This window comes from Silurus aristotelis (assembly GCF_946808225.1).
Source record: "Silurus aristotelis genome assembly, chromosome: 14".
In the NCBI taxonomy this organism is placed as follows: Eukaryota; Metazoa; Chordata; class Actinopteri; order Siluriformes; family Siluridae; genus Silurus; species Silurus aristotelis.
The window spans coordinates 8,011,331-8,034,437 of record NC_139587.1 but is presented as its reverse complement, the minus strand read 5'-3'; the positions used below and the strand labels follow the sequence as shown (position 1 = coordinate 8,034,437).

Here is a 23,107-nt window from a genome sequence, read left to right as displayed (position 1 = left end):
GATGCAGTACACAATGAAATGAGGGAGTGTTTCTCCACAACCCTGGTGCTACAATAATCAACATTGAGCTACATCACACAACATAGAGCGACATACAGAACACAGAGCTAAGGACTAAATTGAGTTGTCCTAGCCACATAAAATGCATCGTGTATAACCGAGTGCAAAGAGTGCAAGACAAAAGACAGTGTAGGACAGATACACAAAACACAAAATACGACCAGTAACCTTTTGTATATTATGTTATACATTACAATATGCTTCCCGTGGGCTCACCACCTGCAGGAGGGACCGTAAGGGACGGTGCTGTGTGGATTGGGCAGCAGTCGAAGGCGGGGGCCTGCTTAGACTGCTGCCCCCGCGACCCGAATTACAGATAAGCGGGAGTGAATGGATGAATGAATGAATTACAATATGCAAAAAGACAACTATAAACAAGAGTGTACTTGTAAACATAAACACAATGTTGACAAAACTTTTCCAGAAAGGACCGGAACTGGGTGCAGGTTTTCATTTTAACCAAACAGAAGCAACACCTGATAGTCTATTGAAAGCCAAAATCATCTGATTAAACTGGTAAAATCAGGTGTGGCAGCTCCATGATTGGATTGAAAGCCTGCACTCACACAGACCCTTTCTATATACAGTAAGATTGGTCACCCCTGAAGCCACACATCTGCTGATCTCACTGCTGAATCCCAATCCGAATCCAGCCTGGAAATTACAATACTCAAGCTCACTAGGCTTTCGTTGCTCTCTCTCTCTCTCGCTCTCTCTCTCTCTCTCTCTCTCTCTCTCTCTCTCAAGACCTCAGTTCAGTTCAATAATGTTTTATAGGCATAAATGTTATAAATCACATTGTTGCCAAAAGCAAATGTAAAATACATTGATGAAACCAAAGTAATACAAAGAAAACACACATTTCTGCTTTCTGCACAAACAAAACAAGCACAATCTCTGACTCTCATTCTCTCTAAATGCAATATTTTGCCATATTTCCTGCCTACTACTCATCAAATTATTTTACATTTGCTTTTGTGTTGAGTCTACATGTTCTGTTTTCCTGATATGGATTAATTCTATGAATGCCTAAAGAATTTACATGATTTGTTAGGCTAGGATGCACTGAATACTGCTGGATTTAAATCAACTAAGTTTTGCTTTCAACAAAGGACACTACTGAAAGTCCTTTCCTAATCTCCGACTGTAAAAGTTTGAGCCCTTCAGCCAAGTGCCTCAATGTGTACTTTTACTTTATGATACAGCTCCAGACAGGTGACAAATTAAAGGGAAAACAAAGTGCCTTAAGTGAGGTGTTGGGCCACGACAAGCTGTCAGAACAGCTTCAATTTGCCTTGACATAAATTCTCTGGAAGGTTGCTTGAGGCATTTTTTCAAAATAATGTTCTGTTAGCTGGTGTTTTGATGATGATGGTGGTAGAGAGCGCTCAAACTTGGTAGAGAGGGCAAAAATCTCCTATAGGTGTTCAATTGGATTGAGATTTGATGACTGCCCAGACTATAGCATATGATTTACATCATTTTTATCCTTATCCAATCATTCACTGAGCCTGGAGGAGAGTGGTCAATCAGAATGCTTTCTTGTTGTGACCTCTACCTATAAAGAAGCATTCCAGAATCAATTTGCCAAATGAAAAAGATATTTTGTGACCCAAAGCATTGAATGCTATTTTATGATTTAGAACTAACATCAGAATACTTTAATATGACAATAGTACATGTGTAAAAGTAGTGATTGCAAATGTTTTAACTAATAAATATCCTTTTGCATTGACTTACCAGTCTAGTTGAAAAGGTGAACCTGCTTTATTTTAAACACAGTTCTGCTGTGTCACATCTTCCTGGTTGTTGTCATGAGCTCGAATCTAAAATTCTGACATTTTTTCTATTCAGTAATATTTACTAATCATGTAAATCTACAAAATCCAGGAGACTGGTAAAAAAAAAAAAAAACAGGTCTTATGGTAGATTTAAAAGCTGAATTGCAGGGCATTTTCTTTGTTGCATATTTTTATAATAGTAATTTGCAAAATAAAAGGTTATAAAACAGGGGAATGTAAGGGATGTTTTTCAGAGCCCATTGGTAAATCAAGTAATCCAAAATTTGGGGGTCTGGGGAAAAGAAGGACTCATGCTATATCAAAATACTCTCAAAGCATAAAGTCACAGTTTTTCCTTGCCACTGCATCCTATTCATATCTCAGAAAAGCAAATGCTATTTTAAATCATAACCCACTGCATCTTTTGTGGTAATTGTGTGATGAGAATTGCAGATCATCATTTACAGTCATTTGCAAATGTGAGGCAGACTGCTACCTGCTGTTTATCTGTCAAGTCCCTGTTGAGTATATTTATTTCTGTAGAACAACCCTTGTCATAGAATTTTTCAGTTGAAAACATATTCAGTTACAACATGCACAGTGAAAAGATGGCAAATTCCAACTCAAACATTTACATAACAAATACAATATTTTAAATTGAAACAATTGAATAAAGTTTTAGAATGCCTCCGAAACTGCAAACAAAATGGCTCATGTTGTACATTAAATATTAAACAGTAGTCAGTGACATTGAGAACACACAACAGCATGACAATGAAATTGTCTACCAACATGGCATTATCTCTGTGAATTGTCCTGAGGCATATGAATCATGCAAAGCTTTGCAAGCAAGCAGTACATGGTACAACACAATACTGCTGCTACAAAATGTCTTTCAGCACTTGTTTGTCATACAGTCTAACATTTATTTTTCTGAAAATATTTATCAAAAGCAATATAGAGTTGAGAAAGTATTCAATGTGGAATTTTTTTACTGATGACTTTTGCCATGTTCATCCACAGATAAAAAAAATTATGTGAGCTCCTATGAGCTTTTCTCTCTTTTTTTCTGTTATAATTACTCACCACTCTTCTGGGAAGGCTAGATTTCAAAGTGTTGCTGTGGGGACTTTTTTGCTCAGCTGCAAGAATATTAGTAAAGTCAGGAGCTAACGTTGGGGTGGATTCAGTTAAGAAGGTCTTCATTCCAGTTTATCCCAGTTTAGTGGGGTAGCGATCAGAGCTCTGTACAGGACAATTAAGTTCTTTTACTTCGACTTGGGCAAAGTATGATATCGTGGACTTCGCTTTTTGCACAAGATGTGTGACAATATGTATTTTGGCACTTTCAGAATTACAGAGTAGTTAGATGTGAGCATTGCTTGTAATTGGATGAAAAGTTTAAATCGAGCTAGTATGGTTAATTCAAAAATGGCTCTCTACATGTTACATTGTGGACTGTCAAGGATAAATATACTATAGTGCACTATAGGGGAGTAGGAAGCCATTTCTGATTCAGTTTTCACTATTTCTGAGTCTCTGAACTTGAGTAATGAGGCAGCTCTGGGAGTGACTGCTGATAACCTGGCATCTGAACATTCTGATGATCAGAACACAATACAGGTGTGACGCCTGGAAGCAGCAGCAAATGCGATGCAGGCAGAATGAAATCTGCCTTAACAGAAGTACAGCAAAAGCTCAATCAAATGCCTAACCCAGGGGTGTCAAATCTTATCTGCCAAGGGCTGGTGTGCCTGCGGGTTTTCATTCTAGCCAAGCAGAAACACCAGTGGCCTCTAGTGTTATAGGCTGTCACACAGGCCCAGGAGGTATTAAACCATGACCTCCTCCTGTCCAAAACCCACACTAGATATTAGAGGCAGCAAGCTACCTTGAGGCACCCTTGACTCCTATCACAGTATTGCCATAAAGATGAGTTTAAGAAACTGTAATAGTGGATAGGTGCAGCCATACAGAATACAGTGTATTCTTTAGTCAGTACGGTTGGTTTCTTGTGACATTATTCAGGCATATTTACTTCCCTGGTGATTAGAGTGGGCAAAATCGAAATACATATGCTGACTGCATATGTAACTAATGCATTAAACAGTTTGTTTATGTGACAGAATCCCTATTCTCTCACTCCCAATACAATTGTCTGTTTTTTCATTCAATTTTTCTTAACACATGACATATGAGAAATGAGATATGATTATGCAACAAGAAACAAGATTATAGCCAACTGATATCTCACCTTGACAAAAAAACATTGAAAGAGAAACAGTTCTGTGGAAATGTTTAGAGAAATTGCTGGATTGGTTTAAGCTACCAGGAAGGATATAGTAACTTTAAAAATATCACTCTTTACAACTGCGGAGAGCAAACAAGCATCTCAGCATGAACAAACAATCAAACCCTGAGGTGGATAGGTTAGCAGAAGTGCACATGTTTTCCACTCCTGTCAGACAAGAATCTGAGGTACAGATTTACCCAAACTGGAGGTGAACATTAGAAAAGGAAATCGCTTAGTCTTTTTCTAGACTTCCAGAGATCAGCAGTTTCTAAAATGCTCAATATAGCCAAACCAACCCCCCTGTCATGTTTAAATTTATAGAGATCCCACTTTTTCTACATTCCGATGTTTGATGCAAGCATTAACTTACTCTATGTTTGTATGACTTTATAGTGCTGGTTTCACATGATTGGCTGTTTGGATAACTGCATGAATGTGAAGGTGTTCCCAATAATTTTAATTTACACAATATAGTATCATTTTAGTTCACTCCCTGGTGGTCTAGTGGTTAGGATGGCCATCAGGGTTGCACAAGCCTTAGTGCCGGTCCCAAGCCCGGATAAATGGGGAGGGTTGCGTTAGTAAGGGCATCCAGCGTAAAAACATGTGCCAAATCAAACATGCGGATGATCAACTGTGGCGAAATTTATTTTATCAGCATTTTAGTTCACATTTCTCCACAAAATGGTGTAATCCAATATGCTTCCAATACACAGACTAAGTGGATGAATTTGGTAGAGACTATCTTTGCCAACTGGTAAGTCATAATTTGAATGAATTGATCAATCATTAGATTTTCGAATTGCCTTACCATAAATGTTTTATTATTTTTTATTTTTTTACTTTAAACAAATTGTGTATGGTGTAGCATTAGTAGCGATCATTTCAAAATGGTTTTGATTGTACCAGCTGGCAAAGATGGTCTACCAGCTTGGCCAGCATGTGTTTTTTGCAGCTGGTGGCTGATATGACCATGCTGAATTTTTCTTGCAGTATGGTGTGTCACATTATTATTTTTTGTAGTATTTAGTTTTTATTTTATTTAAATGGCCCATTGTTTAATAGAAACATAAGCCTGACAGTAGTCATCATCAAGTGAAGATTATCTTACCGTCACCTCAATTTTAATTTGACTGTCCAATTATTTTTACTTATTGATTATTTCTTACCACATTATCTATGTAAAGCTGCTTTGAGACTCTGTCTATTGTTAAAAGCACTATACAAATCAATTAATTGAATTGGTATTAATTGAAGAGCTAAGTAAAAAAAGATTAGCTTTTTTAAACGAAAACATTACTGACTGTCCGGAACCCAGTGCTGCTCTTGAGTTGACATCATAGTTGCTAATGAGACAAGTTGAAAGAGCAGATGTGGTCAACCCCAGCAATACAAAACTGCTGGTCATCCCAGGTGATTCATCTCCAGGTCAGAATCTCTGGATAACTCTTCATAACTCTCTGCTCTCCCTTTCAGCTAATGCTCACAACCTTGGGGTGATCATGGACAATCAACTGCCCTTCTCTGAACATGTTGCTAATGTGGCTTGTTCTTGTCGATTTCTTCTCTACATCTGGAGGATTCAACCATTTCTGTCCACACAGGCTGCCCAGGTGCTTATTCAGTCTCTTGTCATTTCAAGACTGGGCTACTGCAACTCTCTGCTGGCAGATCTTCCTCTAAACGCTATTCGTCCACTGCAAATGATCCAAAAACGCAGCTGCGCGACTTGTGTTCAACCGGGCTGAGTTCTTCCATACCACCCCACTGCTGCGCTCCCTTCACTGGTTTCCAGTAGCTGCACGTATCAGATTCAAAACCCTGATGCTTGCCTACAAAGCCAAAAATGGACCAGCACCCTCTTACCTCAGAGACCTCATCACACCTCGCACTGCACCACACTGTCTGAGATCCTCCAGCACTGCTCAACTGGTCCCACCTTCTCTCAGGGTGGTACATACAGGTAAGTATACTTCAAGGTTTTTCTCTTTTCTGGCACCAAGGTGGTGGAATTAACTTTCCCTTGATGTCCCTGGCTTTAAGTGACAGGTGAAGACCTTCCTCTTCCTGAAACACTTAAACTAACACTTTCCAAGTTTGCTCTGTTAAAAAAAAAACCTCAACAGAGTTGTGGGCTGATTTATCTTAAGTTGTAATCTAGTGTACCAGTGTAGATTTATTCATTGCTAGAGACTGAAAGCACTTTTGTACGTCACTCTGGACAAGGGCATCTGCTGATTGCCGCAAATGTCAACTCACCAACAGTGTGTACTAACTGAATTGCATTTGTGTGAGCCGAAGGTCCAAATGACTAATCACTGATCATAGCTGCTCCCAAATGACTAACCGTGCTCTTTACTTCACAACTCTTGTAAACTCTTGATGTCACCCATATGAGGATGGGTTCCCCTTCGAGTCTGGTTCCTCTCAAGGTTTCTTCCTCATATCATCTAAGGGAGTTTTTCCTTGCCACTGTCGCCACGGCTTGCTCATCAGGGACAAACGCACACCATTCACCTTCACTGTTGTTTTCTGTAAAGCTGCTTCGAGACAATGTCTGTTGTGAAAAGCGCTATACAAATAAACTTGACTTGACTTGACTTGACTTGACTTTACTGTTTCAAATTATTTGCTGTTAGCAAATTTCTTAAAGCAGTTTACTTAGACTTCTATAGAACAAGGTGCAGCAGCATCACTAAAGGTCGCAAGATAAGTACACCGAATGGATAAAAACAGCACTGTGGCGACATCTAATCAGCCTTAACAAGCCCAGTGCAGAGATTTTAACAGCTAATCAGTGACAGTCATGTCAGGTAATTACACAGAGTGAAACATCCCCTAGATGTGCGTTGGGACTAATATTTTTTCAGCCCACATCCCGAGAAACTAAAAGTTAGACAAAGCATTCACTCTCCAATCAAAGTACAAATTATCATAAAGGACAGAGCTTATATTTTTCCTATGCAATTAATGAGACCTTGTGATATGCATTGCTAAAGTTTCGTTGTCCAGATATACCTAGACACACTATTTGGCCAGAGGTTTGTGGACACCTAACCATCACACCCATATGTGCTTTCAGACCATCCCATTCAAGATTTAATCTCTGTTTTTGCCATAATAAACTCTAATCTTCTAGGAAGGCTTTCCACTAGATGTTAGAGCATGGTTGCATGGCTTTGCACCTTTCATCTGCAAAAATTTGTATAAGTTCTGTTGAATAAGTTCTGGTGTAGAGTCAGCATTCCAGTTCATCCCTGAGGTTAAGTTGCATTAAGGGGAGTGCTCTATGCAAAGCATGTCTTTTTGGAGATGTCTTGATAGAACCAAGTAGTTTGGTCCTGGGTGAGGTGGCCTCTGTGTTTGTAATATATATTCATTACCAGTAGAGACGTTATGATTGTGTCCCGTCTTTTAATTACAACAAAAAGGGTTCAGCCTTAAAAGCTAAGTCCCCAGGTGGTGTTCGAAAGGCAGAGAATATTGAGGCTGTTTGAGCTGCCATCATTAGGAACCCTCAACCTCTCCATTCAACAACACGCATCATCGCTGTGTTGAGCTGTTACTTTTAAATTACGCACCCATGTTGTATTCGCATGAGCAGACAATACACATTCATTACGTCCTAACTTTTAATCACGCCGAAATACCCTTTGTGCAGACTCACACTATCAACATTCTTCTAAAAGGTTTTTATAGTGAACCCTCCTTGCCAGCACTCCACTGCTTGATCATAAGTAATGGCAAGGGGTTCGAAGCGAGGTCGCACTGGTTCCAAACAATTGCAGACGCCCAGGGTCGCCAACTCAAAGTTTCAGAAGTTTCCATTTTCCAGTGCATTCCCTGTCTGTGTTTGTGTATTTATACTTATAATAATATCCTGAATTGCACATCGTGAAGTTTGAATATATATATATATATATATATATATATATATATATATATATATATATATATATATATATATATGTATGTATGTGTGTGTGTGCATATATAATATATATATTTATATATAATTATATATATATATATATATATATATATATATATATATATATATATATATATATATATATATATATACACACAAACTTTACGCAAACTATATATATATATATATATATATATATATATATATATATATATATATATATATATATATATATATATATATGTATATATATATAAACACACAAACTTCATGCAAACTTAATTATATATATATATATATATATATATATATATATATATATATATAATGAAGTTTATATATATATATACAAACCCAGCCATTAGGGGGGCACAAGCCAGTGTACTCTTAGTGCCGGTCCCAAGCCCGGGTAAATGGGGAGGGTTGCGTTAGGAAGGGCATCCAGCGTAAAACATGTGCCAAATCAAATATGCGGATCACAAATGAGAATTTCATACCGGATCGGTCGAGGCCCGGGTTAACAACGACCGCCACAGGTATCGTTAGCCGACAGGGTACCGGTGGAAATTGGGCTACTGTTGGCCGAAGGAGGAGAAGGAGAGGAGGAAGACGTCTACAGAGACGGCAGGAAAAGGAGCAGTGTAGGAGAGTAGAGGTTCGGGTTGGTACTTTAAATGTTGGTACTATGACGGGTAAAGGGAGAGAGATAGATGATATGATTGAGAGGAGAAAGGTAGATGTGTTGTGTGTTCAGGAGACCAAGTGGAAAGGGAGTAAGGCCAGGAACATTGGAGGTGGGTTTAAACTGTTTTATCATGGTGTGGATGGGAAGAGAAATGGTGTAGGGGTGATTCTGAAGGAAGAGTACAGTAAGAGTGTAGTGGAGGTGAAGAGAGTTTCTGATAGGGTGATGATCGTGAAGGTGGAAGTTGAAGGGATGATGATAAATGTCATCAGTGCCTATGCTCCACAAGTTGGCTGTGAGATGGAGGAGAAAGAAAGATTCTGGAGTGAATTAGATGAAGTGGTAGATGGTGTACCTAGGAAAGAACGATTGGTGATTGGGGCAGACTTTAATGGGCATGTAGGTGAAGGGAACAGAGGTGATGAGGAGGTGATGGGTAGGTATGGTTTTAAGGAGAGGAATGTGGAAGGGCAGATGGTGGTAGATTTTGCTAAAAGGATGGAAATGGCAGTGGTGAACACGTATTTTAAGAAGAAGGAGGATCATAGGGTGACGTATAAGAGTGGAGGAAGGTGCACACAGGTGGATTATCTTCTGTGTAGGAGATGCAACCTGAAGGAGATTGGAGACTGTAAGGTGTTGGCGGGGGACAGTGTAGCTAGACAGCATCGGATGGTGGTCTGTAGGATGGTTTTGGAGGCGAAGAAGAAAAGGAGGAAAGTAAGGTTTGAAAGAAGAATAAGATGGTGGAAACTGAAGGAGGAAGAGTGTAGTGTGAGGTTCAGGGAAGAGGTCAGACAGGGGCTTGGTGGTGGTGAGGAGGTGCCGGATGATTGGGCAACTACTGCAGGAGTGATGAGGGAGGCGGCTAGAAAAGTACTTGGTGTGACATCTGGAAATAGAAAGCAAGACAAGGAGACGTGGTGGTGGAATGAGGAAGTGCAGGAGAGCATTAGGGGAAAGAGGTTGGCAAAACAGAAGTGGGATCGACAGAGTGATGAGAAGAGTAGGCAGGAGTACAAGAAGATGCGGCAGCAGGTTAAAAGGGATGTGGCGAAAGCCAAGGAAAAGGCATATGAGGAACTGTATAAGAGGTTGGACACTAAGGAAGGAGAAAAGGACTTATACCGATTGGCCAAGCAGAGGGACCGAGCTGGGAAGGATGTACTGCAAGTTAGAGCAATAAAGGATGGAGAGGGAAATGTGTTGACTAGTGAGGAGAGTGTGTTGAGAAGATGGAGGGAGTATTTTGAGCAGCTGATGAATGAGGAAAATCAGAGAGAGAGAAGGTTGGAGGATGTGGAGTTGGTGAAGCAGGATGTAGATAGGATTAGTAAGGAGGAAGTGAGAGCAGAGATTAAGAGGATGAAGAATGGAAAGTCGGTTGGACCAGATGACATACCGGTAGAAGCGTGGAGATGTTTAGGAGAGATGGCAGTGGAGTTTTTAACCAGATTGTTTAACAGGATTCTGGAAGGGGAGAGGATGCCTGAGGAATGGAGAAGGAGTGTGCTGGTACCGATCTTTAAGCATAAGGGAGATGTGCAGACCTGCAGTAACTACAGGGGAATTAAGTTGATCAGTCACACCATGAAGTTATGGGAAAGAGTAGTGGAAGCCAGGCTGAGAGAAGAGGTGACCATCTGTGAGCAACAGTATGGTTTCATGCCGAGGAAGAGCACCACAGATGCCTTATTTGCTTTGAGGATGTTGATGGAGAAGTATAGAGAAGGACAGAAGGAGCTGCATTGTGTATTTGTGGATTTAGAGAAAGCGTACGACAGGGTGCCGAGAGAGGAGTTGTGGTATTGTATGAGGAAGTCAGGTGTGTCAGAGAAGTATGTGAGGGTGGTGCAGGACATGTATGAGGACAGTGTGACGGCAGTAAAGTGTGCAGTAGGTACGACAGACTGGTTCAGGGTGAAGGTTGGACTGCATCAAGGATCGGCCCTGAGCCCTTTCCTGTTTGCAGTGGTGATGGACAGGTTGACGGACGAGGTCAGACAGGAGTCTCCCTGGACTATGATGTTTGCAGATGATATTGTGATTTGTGGTGAGAGTAGAGAGCAGGTTGAGAAGAGCCTGGAGAGGTGGAGATATGCGCTGGAGAGAAGGGGAATGAAAGTCAGTAGGAGTAAGACAGAGTACATGTGTGTGAATGAGAGGGAGGGCAGTGGAGTGATGCGGTTGCAGGGAGAAGAGGTGGAGAAGGTGGAGGAGTTCAGGTACCTGGGGTCAACAGTGCAAAGTAATGGAGAGTGTGTTAGGGAAGTAAAGAAAAGAGTGCAGGCAGGGTGGAGTGGGTGGAGAAGAGTGACAGGAGTGATTTGTGATAGAAGAGTTTCTGCAAGAATGAAAGGGAAAGTTTATAGGACTGTGGTGAGACCTGCGATGTTGTATGGATTAGAGACAGTGGCATTGAGTAAAAGACAGGAGGTGGAGCTGGAGGTAGCAGAGCTGAAGATGTTAAGGTTTTCGTTGGGAGTGACGAGGATGGACAAGATTAGAAATGAGTTTATTAGAGGGACAGCACATGTAGGATGTTTTGGTGACAAGGTGAGGGAGGCGAGATTGAGATGGTTTGGACATGTGCAGAGGAGGGACATGAATTATATTGGTAGAAGAATGCTGAGGATGGAGCCACCAGGTAGGAGGAAAAGAGGAAGGCCAAGAAGGAGGTTCATGGATGTGGTGAGGGAAGACATGCAGGAAGTTGGTGTAAAAGAGGCAGATATAGAGGACAGGGTGGTATGGAGACGGATGATCCGCTGTGGCGACCCCTAATGGGAGCAGCCGAAAGAAGAAGAAGAAGAAGAAGATATATATATATACAGTGTGGAAAATAAGTATTTGAACACGCTGCTATTTTGCAAGTTCCCCCACTTAGAAATCATGGAGGGGTCTGAAATTGTCATCGTAGGTGCATGTCCACTGTGAGAGACATAATCTAAAAAAAAAAAAATCCAGAAATCACAATATATGATTTTTTAACTATTTATTTGTATGATACAGCTGCAAATAAGTATTTGAACACCTGTCTATCAGCTAGAATTCTGACCCTCAAAGACCTGTTAGTCTGCCTTTAAAATGTCCACCTCCACTACATTTATTATCCTAAATTAGATGCACCTGTTTGAGGTCGTTAGCTGCATAAAGACACCTGTCCACCCCATACAATCAGTAAGAATCCAACTACTAACATGGCCAAGACCAAAGAGCGTCCAAAGACACTAGAGACAAAATTGTACACCTCCACAAGGCTGGAAAGGGCTACAGGGAAATTGCCAAGCAGCTTGGTGAGAAAAGGTCCACTGTTGGAGCAATCATTAGAAAATGGAAGAAGCTAAACATGACTGTCAATCTCCCTCGGACTGGGGCTCCATGCAAGATCTCACCTCGTGGGGTCTCAATGATTCTAAGGAAGGTGAGAAATCAACCCAGAACTACACGGTAGGAGCTGGTCAATGACCTGAAAAGAGCTGGGACCACCGTTTCCAAGGTTACTGTTGGTAATACACTAAGACGTCATGGTTTAAAATCATGCATGGCACGGAAGGTTCCCCTTCTTAAACCAGCACATGTCCAGGCACGTCTTAAGTTTGCCAATGACCATTTGGATGATCCAGAGGAGTCATGGGAGAAAGTCATGTGGTCAGATAAGACCAAAATAGAACTTTTGGGTCATAATTCCACTAAACGTGTTTGGAGGAAGAAGAATAATGAGTACCATCCCAAAAACACCATCCCTACTGTGAAGCATGGAGGTGGTAGCATCATGCTTTGGGGGTGTTTTTCTGCACATGGGACAGGGCGACTGAACTGTATTAAGGAGAGGATGACCGGGGCCATGTATTGCGAGATTTTGGGGAACAACCTCCTTCCCTCAGTTAGAGCATTGAAGATGGGTCAAGGCTGGGTCTTCCAACATGACAATGACCCGAAGCACACAGCCAGGATAACCAAGGAGTGGCTCTGTAAGAAGCATATCAAGGTTCTGGCGTGGCCTAGCCAGTCTCCAGACCGAAACCCAATAGAGAATCTTTGGTGGGAGCTCAAACTCTGTGTTTCTCAGCGACAGGCCAGAAACCTGACTGATCTAGAGAAGATCTGTGTGAAAGAGTGGGCCAAAATTTCTCCTGCAGTGTGTGCAAACCTGGTGAAAAACTACAGGAAACGTTTGACCTCTGTAATTGCAAACAAAGGCTACTGTACCAAATATTAACATTGACTTTCTCAGGTGTTCAAATACTTATTTGCAGCTGTATCATACAAATAAATAGTTAAAAAAATCATAAATTGTGATTTCTGGATTTTTTGTTTTTAGATTATGTCTCTCACAGTGGACATGCACCTACGAATGACAATTTCAGACCCCTCCATGATTTCTAAGTGGGAGAACTTGCAAAATAGCAGGGTGTTCAAATACTTATTTTCCACACTGTATATATATATATATATATATATATATATATATATATATATATATATATATATATAGTTTGCGTGTATTGTATTAAATTATATTATTTTTAAATATATATAATTATTACAAAACTCGAGCTAATCAATATGCAAATTAGTCCTTGACGTCATCTGACGACCTGTGAGTAACTTATCAATGCCCCGATAACAGATGGCATTACTTGCTATTCAATTACTACAAATCACGACAAAATCTCACTTTACTCATTTACATTTTTAACAATAATATGTAATTCTAATTTTGTTTCCAACATTTCCTTCATAAAGCTAAAATATTACCGCTTTGTTAAGAAACATGATTTCCAGATGGGGGAGAGAGAGAGAGAGAAAAGAGGCGCTAATACGATGCAAATGCGTGTCGCTTCTCGTGTGTGGTTGGGGTAAATTTCTCAGAGCGGAACAGAGCCCTGACCTCCTCCTCATTCATTCTGCTGGAGCTTAAAGCCTCCCATTCTAGTGCACTCCATTGAAAAGCGACATTGAAAGCGAATCCCGGCCGCCGTCATCGTCCTCTGTGCTTTGTCTGAGCTGAGCTTTAATAAGCACTGAGGCGAGGCCCTGCACTTCATCTCATCCTCACAGCAACAAGCCAAACTCACACCACTTTCTTCAGCAATGGGTGAGTTAAGAAAAGATTTTGTAACTATTTGTTAAAAAAATATATCAAACAATTGATTCATTTTGGTCTTTTGAAGAGTATTATTTTAATATATTTTTAATTGTAATGTACAATTTTTTTCTTTCAACCTGTTGAATCCTGTGTAACCTTGTTAACTAAATGAATCAAATGAAGTGAAAAAGAGACCAGGCTTTTAAATCAGTTCAATTCAGTGGTACACTTTTAACAGTGGACATTGTCCTAAAACAGCTTGAGAAAGAGAAATGTTATCAAATTTGAATGTATATGTTAATGCCGATAAGTGTATGCCTCATCTCTTATAAGTGTAACCCTAATGAGCAAGCCAGTGGTGACAGATGTTGATCGTATAAAGAGAAAAACTTAAAAGATCCCAGACTCATAGGGAACCCATCCTCATCTGGGTCTCACCGAATGTCCGATCGTTTTTTATGTTCTTGTAATAGCCGTTAAAACGTTTGTCATGACATGTTGGACTAAATTCTCCCTCAGATAGGGTTTCTGCACAACCTCTTGGTAGTCTTCAGCCTTTTATTGTGATCGTTTTAGTTTCACTGTAATTGTAAAGTTACCATCATGACTAAGGGGCTCCCTTGTTTCTGCCTGCACTAACATTGATTTTCTCATTCCCACACATAGTGTTAAATTAAAATGTTATTGTCTGTAGAACTAGGCTACAAGCTTCTTGGGCTTTATACAGCAGAATGAATGGAAATTATGTGAACAGCTGAGATTTTCTTTGTGTGTTTCGGAGAATGTCCTCCGATTAGAAACCCAGCCATGCACCTTCTGTCCCATCTCCAACACCACCTCCTCTTGTTTTTGTTGTTGTTGTTGCATCCTTGTAAGAATCTACCAGCCCCCCAGCAGGCTTTCTGCACCCGCAGTCATAAGCCGTCACCTCCCCTCCCATCCCATTCCCTTCCCTACCCTCCCCTCCCCTCAGTGCCCTCTTTCAAAAGTCGATCTGTTTGTGGCCGAGGTGGCTGTGGCCTTTTGTTTGCGTCAACATTGCTTGCCCTTGTGCCCCCGAGCTGCTCTGAGACAAAGCGCATTGTCAGTGGAGCCACTCTCCCTTGGTGCCTTGGTCCTCCCTTTTTTCTCACACTCTGTGGGCTGTGGTGCGCCCCGATATTTACAATCCAGCACACAATGCGGAGAGAGAAGAAAGAATCCCTGCTTGCTTGTGGCCTATAAGATAAGACGTATTCTAGACCCAGCTGGTGCGAGTGAATGCCTCAGTGTTCATCATAGGACGCATATGCACTTTTTGAAAATATGATGAATAGAATCTCTGTATTCATTTGTACTATTTTCAAACCATTGTGAACCGTGACACCACTGGAGAGTCACTGGTGGACAAAGAACAACACAAAACTTATACAAACACGATTGTATAAAAGTGCTGAGCTAGGATCATTTTTAAAAACCTTTTAACATATTATACGCATGTAGGAAAATTAGTGACAGGGTGATGTCATGCGATGCAACAATTAACATGTCGGCGTTTTAGTGAGACAACAGGTTTCCTAATACTGTTGCAACATGCTGACACTGGAGACAGTTCTTGAACAACAATATCAACCTTTACATGTTTTACTTGATTAAATATGTTTTAGCATTTTGTCTTATACAAGAACCTGTGAATGGGTCAATAATATATAAATGAAAACGTATTAAAAATAAGGGTTTAAATATTAAAAAGAATACAAAAATGATTGTTAGAGGTGCTGTTCCAGAAAATGAATCCCCACATTATAATTACTCAGATTTCAGAATTGTAATCATTTGCTGGTCATCATTTTGGTAACTAAACTGCTTTCGGGTTTTCCTTTGTATAATGGTAAATGAATTGATCCCTTTTAATGGGAACGTTAAGCAGCTAATAAAGCCTGAGGTATTTTCGGAGTGGATAGCTCATGAAGGTTTAGGAAAGCGAGTGAGCCTCTTTAAAGGTAATATAGCAAGAAAGACGGTTTATTGGGAAGATTAAAAGCAAATGTTTCTTTGTGTATTGTAGGTTGTTATGAGTGCTGCATGCGGTGCCTGGGAGGAGTGCCCTACACGTCCGTAGTGGCGACTCTTCTCTGCTTCTCTGGCATCGCGCTGTTCTGTGGCTGTGGGCATCAGGCGCTCACGGAGACAGAGAGACTCATCGAGACCTACTTCGCCCGCAACCTGCAGGACTACATCACTCTAGCCTACCTGTAAATGCCATGTAATTCTCTGTGGGCTCATGTAATGGAAGTGCTCATGTAGGATTTTTTTATGGAGCTTCTGTGAAATGTCTTCGTCTAACCCAAATGGAACCTTTTATAACAAGTATCTGAGAGTAACCCATAATGATATTCATTCTGCCGTGGATGACCAGAAATTGGTCCATTTACTAGAACTCTAGAGACCCTTCATGCATATACTTTTTCATCCATGATAATATATAGGATTAACATTTCTTTCCAACTTCCTCCCACCCTCTTTCTGTGTCTCTCTCTCTCTCTCTCTCTCTCTCTTTTTTTTTTTTAGTATTGAGTACTTCCAGTACATTATCTACGGTCTGGCCAGCTTTTTCTTTCTCTACTGCATTGCACTGCTGGCTGAAGGCTTTTACACAACCAGTGTGGCTAAGCAAACATTTGGCGAGTTCAGGAGCACTGTATGTGGCCGCTGTCTCAGTACAACGGTGAGGATTCTCTCGCTGTGTGTGTGTGTGTGTGTGTGTGTGTGTGTGTGTGTGTGTGTGTGTGTGTGTGTGTGTGTGTTATATAAAGAACACCAATTTAGTTTTTATAATTTATTAGGATTATGTCCTTTCCATGGCTTGAAATTGCCCTTCTTCTTTCTAATATATAAACACTCAGCTTCTTAAATGACAGGAAGCACCTAAAACAATTCCAATAGAGTGTGTGTGTGTGTGTGTGTGTGTGTGTGTGTGTGTGTGTGTGTGTGTGTGTGTGTGTGTGTGTGTGTGTGTGTGTGTGTGTGTGTGTGTGTGTGTGTGTGTGTGTGTGTGTGTGTGTGTGTGTGAGAGGGAGGGAGGGAGGGAGAGAGGGAGGGAGGGAGGGAGGGATGGATCAGTGATATTGATATCCTTTGTCTCTCTATGATTTTTCTTCACAGTTCATTGTGATCACGTATTTCCTGGCCATCATCTGGCTGCTGGTCTTTGCTTTCTCTGCACTTCCTGTCTTCTTCTTTTACAACATGGCTGCAACCTGTCGCACCATTGACTTTCTCTCAGAGACGCCCTCGAGCATTAATCAGCTGTGCATGGATGCCAGACAGTTTGGTAATGAACTCACTCTCAAAGCTTTTAATATCTTTATCACACTTGTTTTGCCTCCTGACAGCACTGGGATTTGATTTGGCCCCTTGTAATGCTGATTAAAATTCCAAGGTTGTCTTTTGGTTGCTGCCATAATATGTATGAAATTAGCCGATTATTAGGATTGTGTGTGTGTGTGTGTCCTCATACATGATGGACTGAGCTCTGTTTTTGTCAACTTCTAAAACTGGTTTACAAATATTTCAGAATCTGTTTAAGAAAAACTCATTTATTTTTATAGAAGTTTAGCAGCCAGATTTTACTAATGAAATACACAAAAAAAAATGATCTAAGCATGATTAACTGTGACTATCTCCATCTCTAAAAGCAGATTGTTTGGCAGTTAGACTCATGTGTGTCTCTATATCATACCAAGAAGAAAGAGCATCAGCCCTGATCTGTTAATGCTCATCAATCTGGGAAAGGTTATAAGGCCATCGGCAAGCAATTTGAAATTCACCATACTACATTTAAAAAGGATTGTTTATAAACGGAGAGCCTTCCAGTCGATTACCAATCTTCCCAGGAGTGTGCTTTCAAGCAAACTCAGTCCATGATCAGAGAGTGTAATGCTCAAAGATAGAAGGAAAAGCCCCTAAACTAACAATATCACATGCCCTCGAGGCCTATTGTAAAACTATATAAATGTTGATGACTGAAAAGGGTGGTTAGGAATAAGGGTCTACTCTTCAAAAAGAATATGATTGAAGCTTATGTTTGCAAAATTGCATCTTTTAGACTTAGACCAGAAGGTGTGGACAGCACTATGTTTGGTGAAAACCGAACGTGGTTTATCACCGAAGGCACCTCATACCAACTGTCTGGGGGGTTGCCACAGGACCTGGTGAACTTGCAGACATAGTGACGATAACGAACTCCTGATTATATACCAGTCCCCTGGTGGTCTAGTGGTTAGGATTCGGCGCTCTCACCGCTGCGGCCCGTGTTCGATCCCCGGTCAGGGAACCAACCCCAGCCACTCTTAGTGCTGGTCCCAAACCCGGATAAATGGGGAGGGTTGCATTAGAAAGGGCATCCAGCATAAAAACACGTGCCAAATCAAACATGCGGATGATCCGCTGTGGCGACCCCTGATCGGAGAAGCCGAAAGAAATTTATTCGTTAGACAAATCTGCTAAACATATTGGACAAAAAAAAGTTCTGCAACAGGATGGTGATCCCAAGTGAAGTGTTGGAAATTAATTGTTAGTTTACTTTTTGGGAAAAATGACTTTATTAAAATTTGTTCTGTTTTTTGTTGTGAATTTGGTGCTGATAAATAGAAAGATTTGATACATGATACATTTTGATACATCTAGTTGGCATGTTATTTTTGCTGCCACTGTCTTATATAAGTTGTGGGGTTTTTTTTTTCCTCTCTCCAGGTTTACTTCCATGGAACACAGTGCCAGGAAAAGCTTGTGGAATGACCTTGTCCAATGTATGCAAAACAAGAGAGGTAAGTGATGCCCGCAGGCAAAATGTAATTCTATTTCTCATAGTGATTCCTCAGAGGGTCGGCCTCGACGGCTTGCCAGAGACAGATCTGACATCAAATGTTAGCGCTTACAGTTCTGACTTGGTGAATCCCATTTTTCCGTCTCGCAGTTTTTCTTGACCTACGACCTCTACATTGCTGCCTTCGCTGGAGCCGGAATTACGTTATTGGCTCTGGTGAGTAACAAGGCCAAAACGCAGGCTTGAAATGCTGCGAACAATTAATCGTGTGTCTCCGGGATGGTGTAACGCAGCCGTAGGTGTAGAAGAATTTTGATCCTCCATTATTTATGAGCTCAACCGCATCTGCGCGTTCTCATCAGAGCACAGCGGTTTTTGTGTATTTGTCTTGCATTATTTTGCCAGACTTCATGGCAGTGTGAGAATGTCAGGACTCTGTGACGCGTCTGCATGCGACTCTTTTGCGCACGAGTCTCTCATTAGTGCCAGAACGGGCGTGAAAACATAACAGGGTGAACATTTAAACATTTGCAATAACAAGCATTGGATAGGTCAGGAGGAAATGAGACAGGGTTTGCTCTTAGAACATAAACAACAACAACAGGGTGGTGTGACAGCAGCATGAAGCACTGTTGCTCTTCCCACCACTTCCAACACTAGCAAAATCCTGAGTCTTTTAATTTTTCTTCCACCACAGCGAATTAGATTTTTATGCCATTTATATCCGTTTAAAATGATTACTAAATATCCTACTTAAATGTCTACTTATAATTACATTTATTATGGTGGAACCTCTGCAAAATAAGCTTGTTTCTTCCTAATATCACTTACAATATAGTAGCTATAAACAATTATTCAAGTCAAAAACTGCAGCTGGTCTTGGAACACAAAAACCAGAAAGCACAAACTCCTAAATCCTGACGATTTTCTCAAATGTGGAAAATGTACTGATTATTACAGAGGGTTCCTCTGCCCAAATGTGTTCCTATGAAAGGCCAAAAAAGAATTGTTGCCTTAAAACTAAACCTTAAAATTAAAATGGTTCCTTTGTGAAAATAAATAAATAGAAAGCTATGTAGATAAAACCAATGCAGGTTTTATTTTATATCCTGCAGTGAAACTTATAGTACAATTTATTGTACAATACAGTTCAATGCCTATTAGAGCTATTCAGTGTCTTTGACTGATAGACATGAAGCGGGTCCTAATTTTTTTCCCCAAAAGTCTCCTGTTTTTTTCACCACTTCTTATACATGGCATGGGGAACCAAATCCACTTCACCCACAATGCGTTTACCGTATTTTCCGGACTATAAGCCGCTACTTTTTTCCCACGTTTTGAACCCCGCGGCTTAAACAATGAAGCGGCTAATTAATGGATTTTTCCGGGGGTTTTCCCGGTTTCACAAACTTCAAGCCGCAAAAAACTGAGCCTCATAACGTTAGACCAATGAAATTGCGGAACGGGTTCAACCAATTAAACTCTTTATATTAAATCGCGCTCCCACTGAATCAGGCCGCACCACATCATATATATTGATGAGGTTCCTCTGACGTTTGACCTGCCGCTCACTCGGACTGTCTACAAAAAATGCGAATCATTCGTCACGCTAAAAACAACCGGGCATGAAAAAAACTACACTTCACCTGTGTTCTGAGCTGCACGGCATCGGGAGAGATGCTTTGCCGATGGTGATTTTTAACCGCACGACGATGCCAAAACTCTCGAAATAAATAGTTGTGAAAGGAAGGAGGAAGACCGTGAACAATGACTTTCTTGGTAGGCTACTGTTTAGATACAAGCCGTGTAACAGGAACTGTCTTTCATTAAAGTGTAGACATTATTTAGTGCGGCTTATTTATGTTCAAAATAAAAATCTTTGTCAAATTCAGTGGGTGCGGCTTATATTTGGGTGCGTTTAATAGTCCGGAAATGACGGTATAAAAGACGTTTGGTCATCGGCAAATAAATGTTAAAGAAATACATTATAATTTGTGAAATAACGTTTGTATTCACTTTATTATTGGACTTAAGATTATGTGGAGCGTCCACCATCCCAGACCATGTGAATGATTTAATTACTATAGAAACCATAACATATTTAAATGAGCATACTAATAAAAACCTGTGATTGAATTACAGCCAGGACTACTGGGAAAAAAATTAATAATTACCACCTCCTAACCAATGTGATTAGAGAATTCGCTGTGGTATTAAATAGTGCCGTTATGTCCTGTTAGAATACGTGTATTTTATTTACGGTTTGTTTATCGCTATTTTATTCTTCTGATTGCTGTTATATACATTAATATAAATAATAGAAGTCATTCTGTTGTACCAGTTTGTTATATTTTTGTGATCAACCTGACTGACTTTTTTTTTTTTGCTTGTGTGTCCTCTCTCTCTCTCTGTAGCTCACGTACACGGTCTCCACAACCTATAATTTCGCTGTTCTGCGTTATCTGGGGAGGAAAGGTTTAGGTGCACGGTGTTAAAGCACTCTGTCCTTTCCTGCAATCCATGCTGTTTCTGTCCACTGTGCACTGTATGGAAGGACAGAAGGAACTTCTTCACCTATCAATTCAACACCTTTTGGTTTCTCCTTAAGACTTTCTTCCTGTCTGACTGACACTTTATATCAAGGCCAACTGAGTTTTTTTTTTTGTTGTTGTTTTTGGTCCAACATGTATTGATTTAGATCCAGAACCATGGAGGTGAACCTTTTTTTTGGGGGAGGGATTCTGGCGGCAGGACAACAGACTGTTTGATGACCGTTGATTCATTGTGTGATATTGTGCCGACTCATGTCTTAATAGTGCCTTTTCTCCACTGATGGACAGGAAGCACAGGGTTGCACGCCGTTTGGTACCAAGATGTTCGATAAAGGATTTGTGTGACTTGTTCGTTTTTTGGGGTTTTTTTGTACTCTCTCCCTCTATAGATTTAATGTTTTTTTTTATTATTCTATAAGTGCCAACATCCCTTACACGGTCTGGGATGTTGGTTTTCCTCCAATCCCATCCAGCATGGGTGTCTAGTGTTACTCTGTAGTGTAATAAGCAATTTAGTTATTTTATTATTATTTTTTTTACATTTGATAAATGCATTTTGTTTTAAATAACTGTTAATAAGAAGACATTCAGTAAGATACTAAATAGCGCTTATAATTTCTTTCAATTATTATTATTTGGGATGGACTAGCATGTTACTATGGTGATAACCTTTCCCATTTGGTCACCATGGTGTCCAGACATGCCAGTGTGGGCTGACTTGCTGTGACCTCAGCACTTTTTTCTCACAGTCCAGAGAATAATAGAGCCGTGCCCGGCTTTGAGACGAACACTGATTTGAAACTAAGGGGGTGGACGAGCATCCATCAGACCAATCAGCTCAGATGAATACAAAGCTTCAATCATGGGCAAACAGAAAAAGGCAGAAAGCAAGTATTGTATTGTAATGCGTTCAGACATTTGTAATCCAGTGTTGCCTCGAAACACTGTCTTGCATCTGATGGACTTCCCTCCCACCCCCGGTACAAAAGTTTGAACATTTTCCTTATTTTACAGTGTTCATTTCTTTCTAGGACATCCTGGGTGCTCAGTCTCCCCCTAGTGTCAGTTGTGTTCATCTCAAATACACACTCCTGTTAGTCCATCTGCATTACTACTGCATTTGTGTTCATCCCTGTAACTATCAGGAGAAGATAATAGTTATTGTGTAACGCTTCTTTTTTAAAAATAGCTGGTTCTTTTTTTTTTTTTTTTTAACTAATCCTCATTTACACTTTATGCATCAAATTGTTGTTTTATACTACTAGCAATATTTGTTAGAAGTGTTTGTCATACGGCGAGTGGTTTTTCTTATGGGGGGGGGGGGCAGACTTTGGTAATAAATAAAGGAAATCGGATAAGATGTATCGTTCTCTGTGAGAAACAAGGCTTCAGGAAGAGTTTGTGTAGAGAATGTAGAGCGTGTTATTTTTTCCTCTTTGACAGATTCACTGTTCTCTACACCTGGCCAAGTGGCAGATTCTGCTCCGAGACAAGCAATACAGAGTGAAAGGGGAGAAGAGCGTTGCGCTGTTCAGCAGGATATCGAATCGCCACGGCGGCAGTATCAGTTCCCCTTATGCCACCAAACCTTGTGATGCATGATTTCCCAGAAACGTTCAGACTTGTGTGGAGCCAAAATACTTTGTTAAAGAAATGTTTAGTTGGAAAATTGAATCAAAAGTTTAAAAGTGGTTACTATTATTATAAGCAGTTATACCAGATTCTATGATTATGAGGTGCGTTTTTAGTTTGTATTTAAAAGAAAAAGTGGTTTCTGGGAATTTTTTTTATTTTATTTTTTGAACCTTAAGGCTCACATTACAGTCTGGATACACAAACTATGTTGTAAATTAAGGTTCCCTTTGAAAATACATGGCTTGATGGTCCTCCATATTTTTCCCCCTTG

General features: G+C 40.4%; 1 protein-coding gene across 3 annotated transcripts; it reads left to right on the top strand.

Moving 5' to 3' along the window:
- Positions 1-6,750: 6,750 nt before the first annotated feature.
- On the top strand, positions 6,751-23,092 carry plp1a (proteolipid protein 1a). 3 transcript variants are annotated; one of them, XM_083560460.1, is made up of 8 exons: positions 6,751-7,985; positions 13,677-13,851; positions 15,890-16,076; positions 16,393-16,549; positions 16,987-17,155; positions 18,577-18,650; positions 18,800-18,865; positions 22,645-23,092. In XM_083560460.1, exons 2-8 carry the CDS (start codon positions 13,848-13,850, stop codon positions 22,801-22,803), a joined length of 816 nt encoding a protein of 271 aa, XP_083416586.1. In that variant the 5' UTR covers positions 6,751-7,985; positions 13,677-13,847; the 3' UTR covers positions 22,804-23,092. The 3 variants fall into 3 exon arrangements, with proteins under 3 accessions (XP_083416586.1, XP_083416587.1, XP_083416585.1); XM_083560461.1 differs by lacking the exons at positions 6,751-7,985; positions 22,645-23,092 and adding an exon at positions 21,064-22,561 and having other exon boundaries at positions 13,316-13,851; XM_083560459.1 differs by lacking the exon at positions 6,751-7,985 and having other exon boundaries at positions 13,317-13,851.
- The last annotated feature ends 15 nt before the right edge of the window (positions 23,093-23,107 follow it).

Coding starts and splice junctions, on each gene's coding strand:
- plp1a (XM_083560460.1), top strand. Junction 16,550..16,986: donor GCCGCTGTCTCAGTACAACG/GTGAGGATTCTC, acceptor TTTTCTTCACAG/TTCATTGTGATCACGTATTT. Junction 18,866..22,644: donor GAATTACGTTATTGGCTCTG/GTGAGTAACAAG, acceptor CCTCTTTGACAG/ATTCACTGTTCTCTACACCT.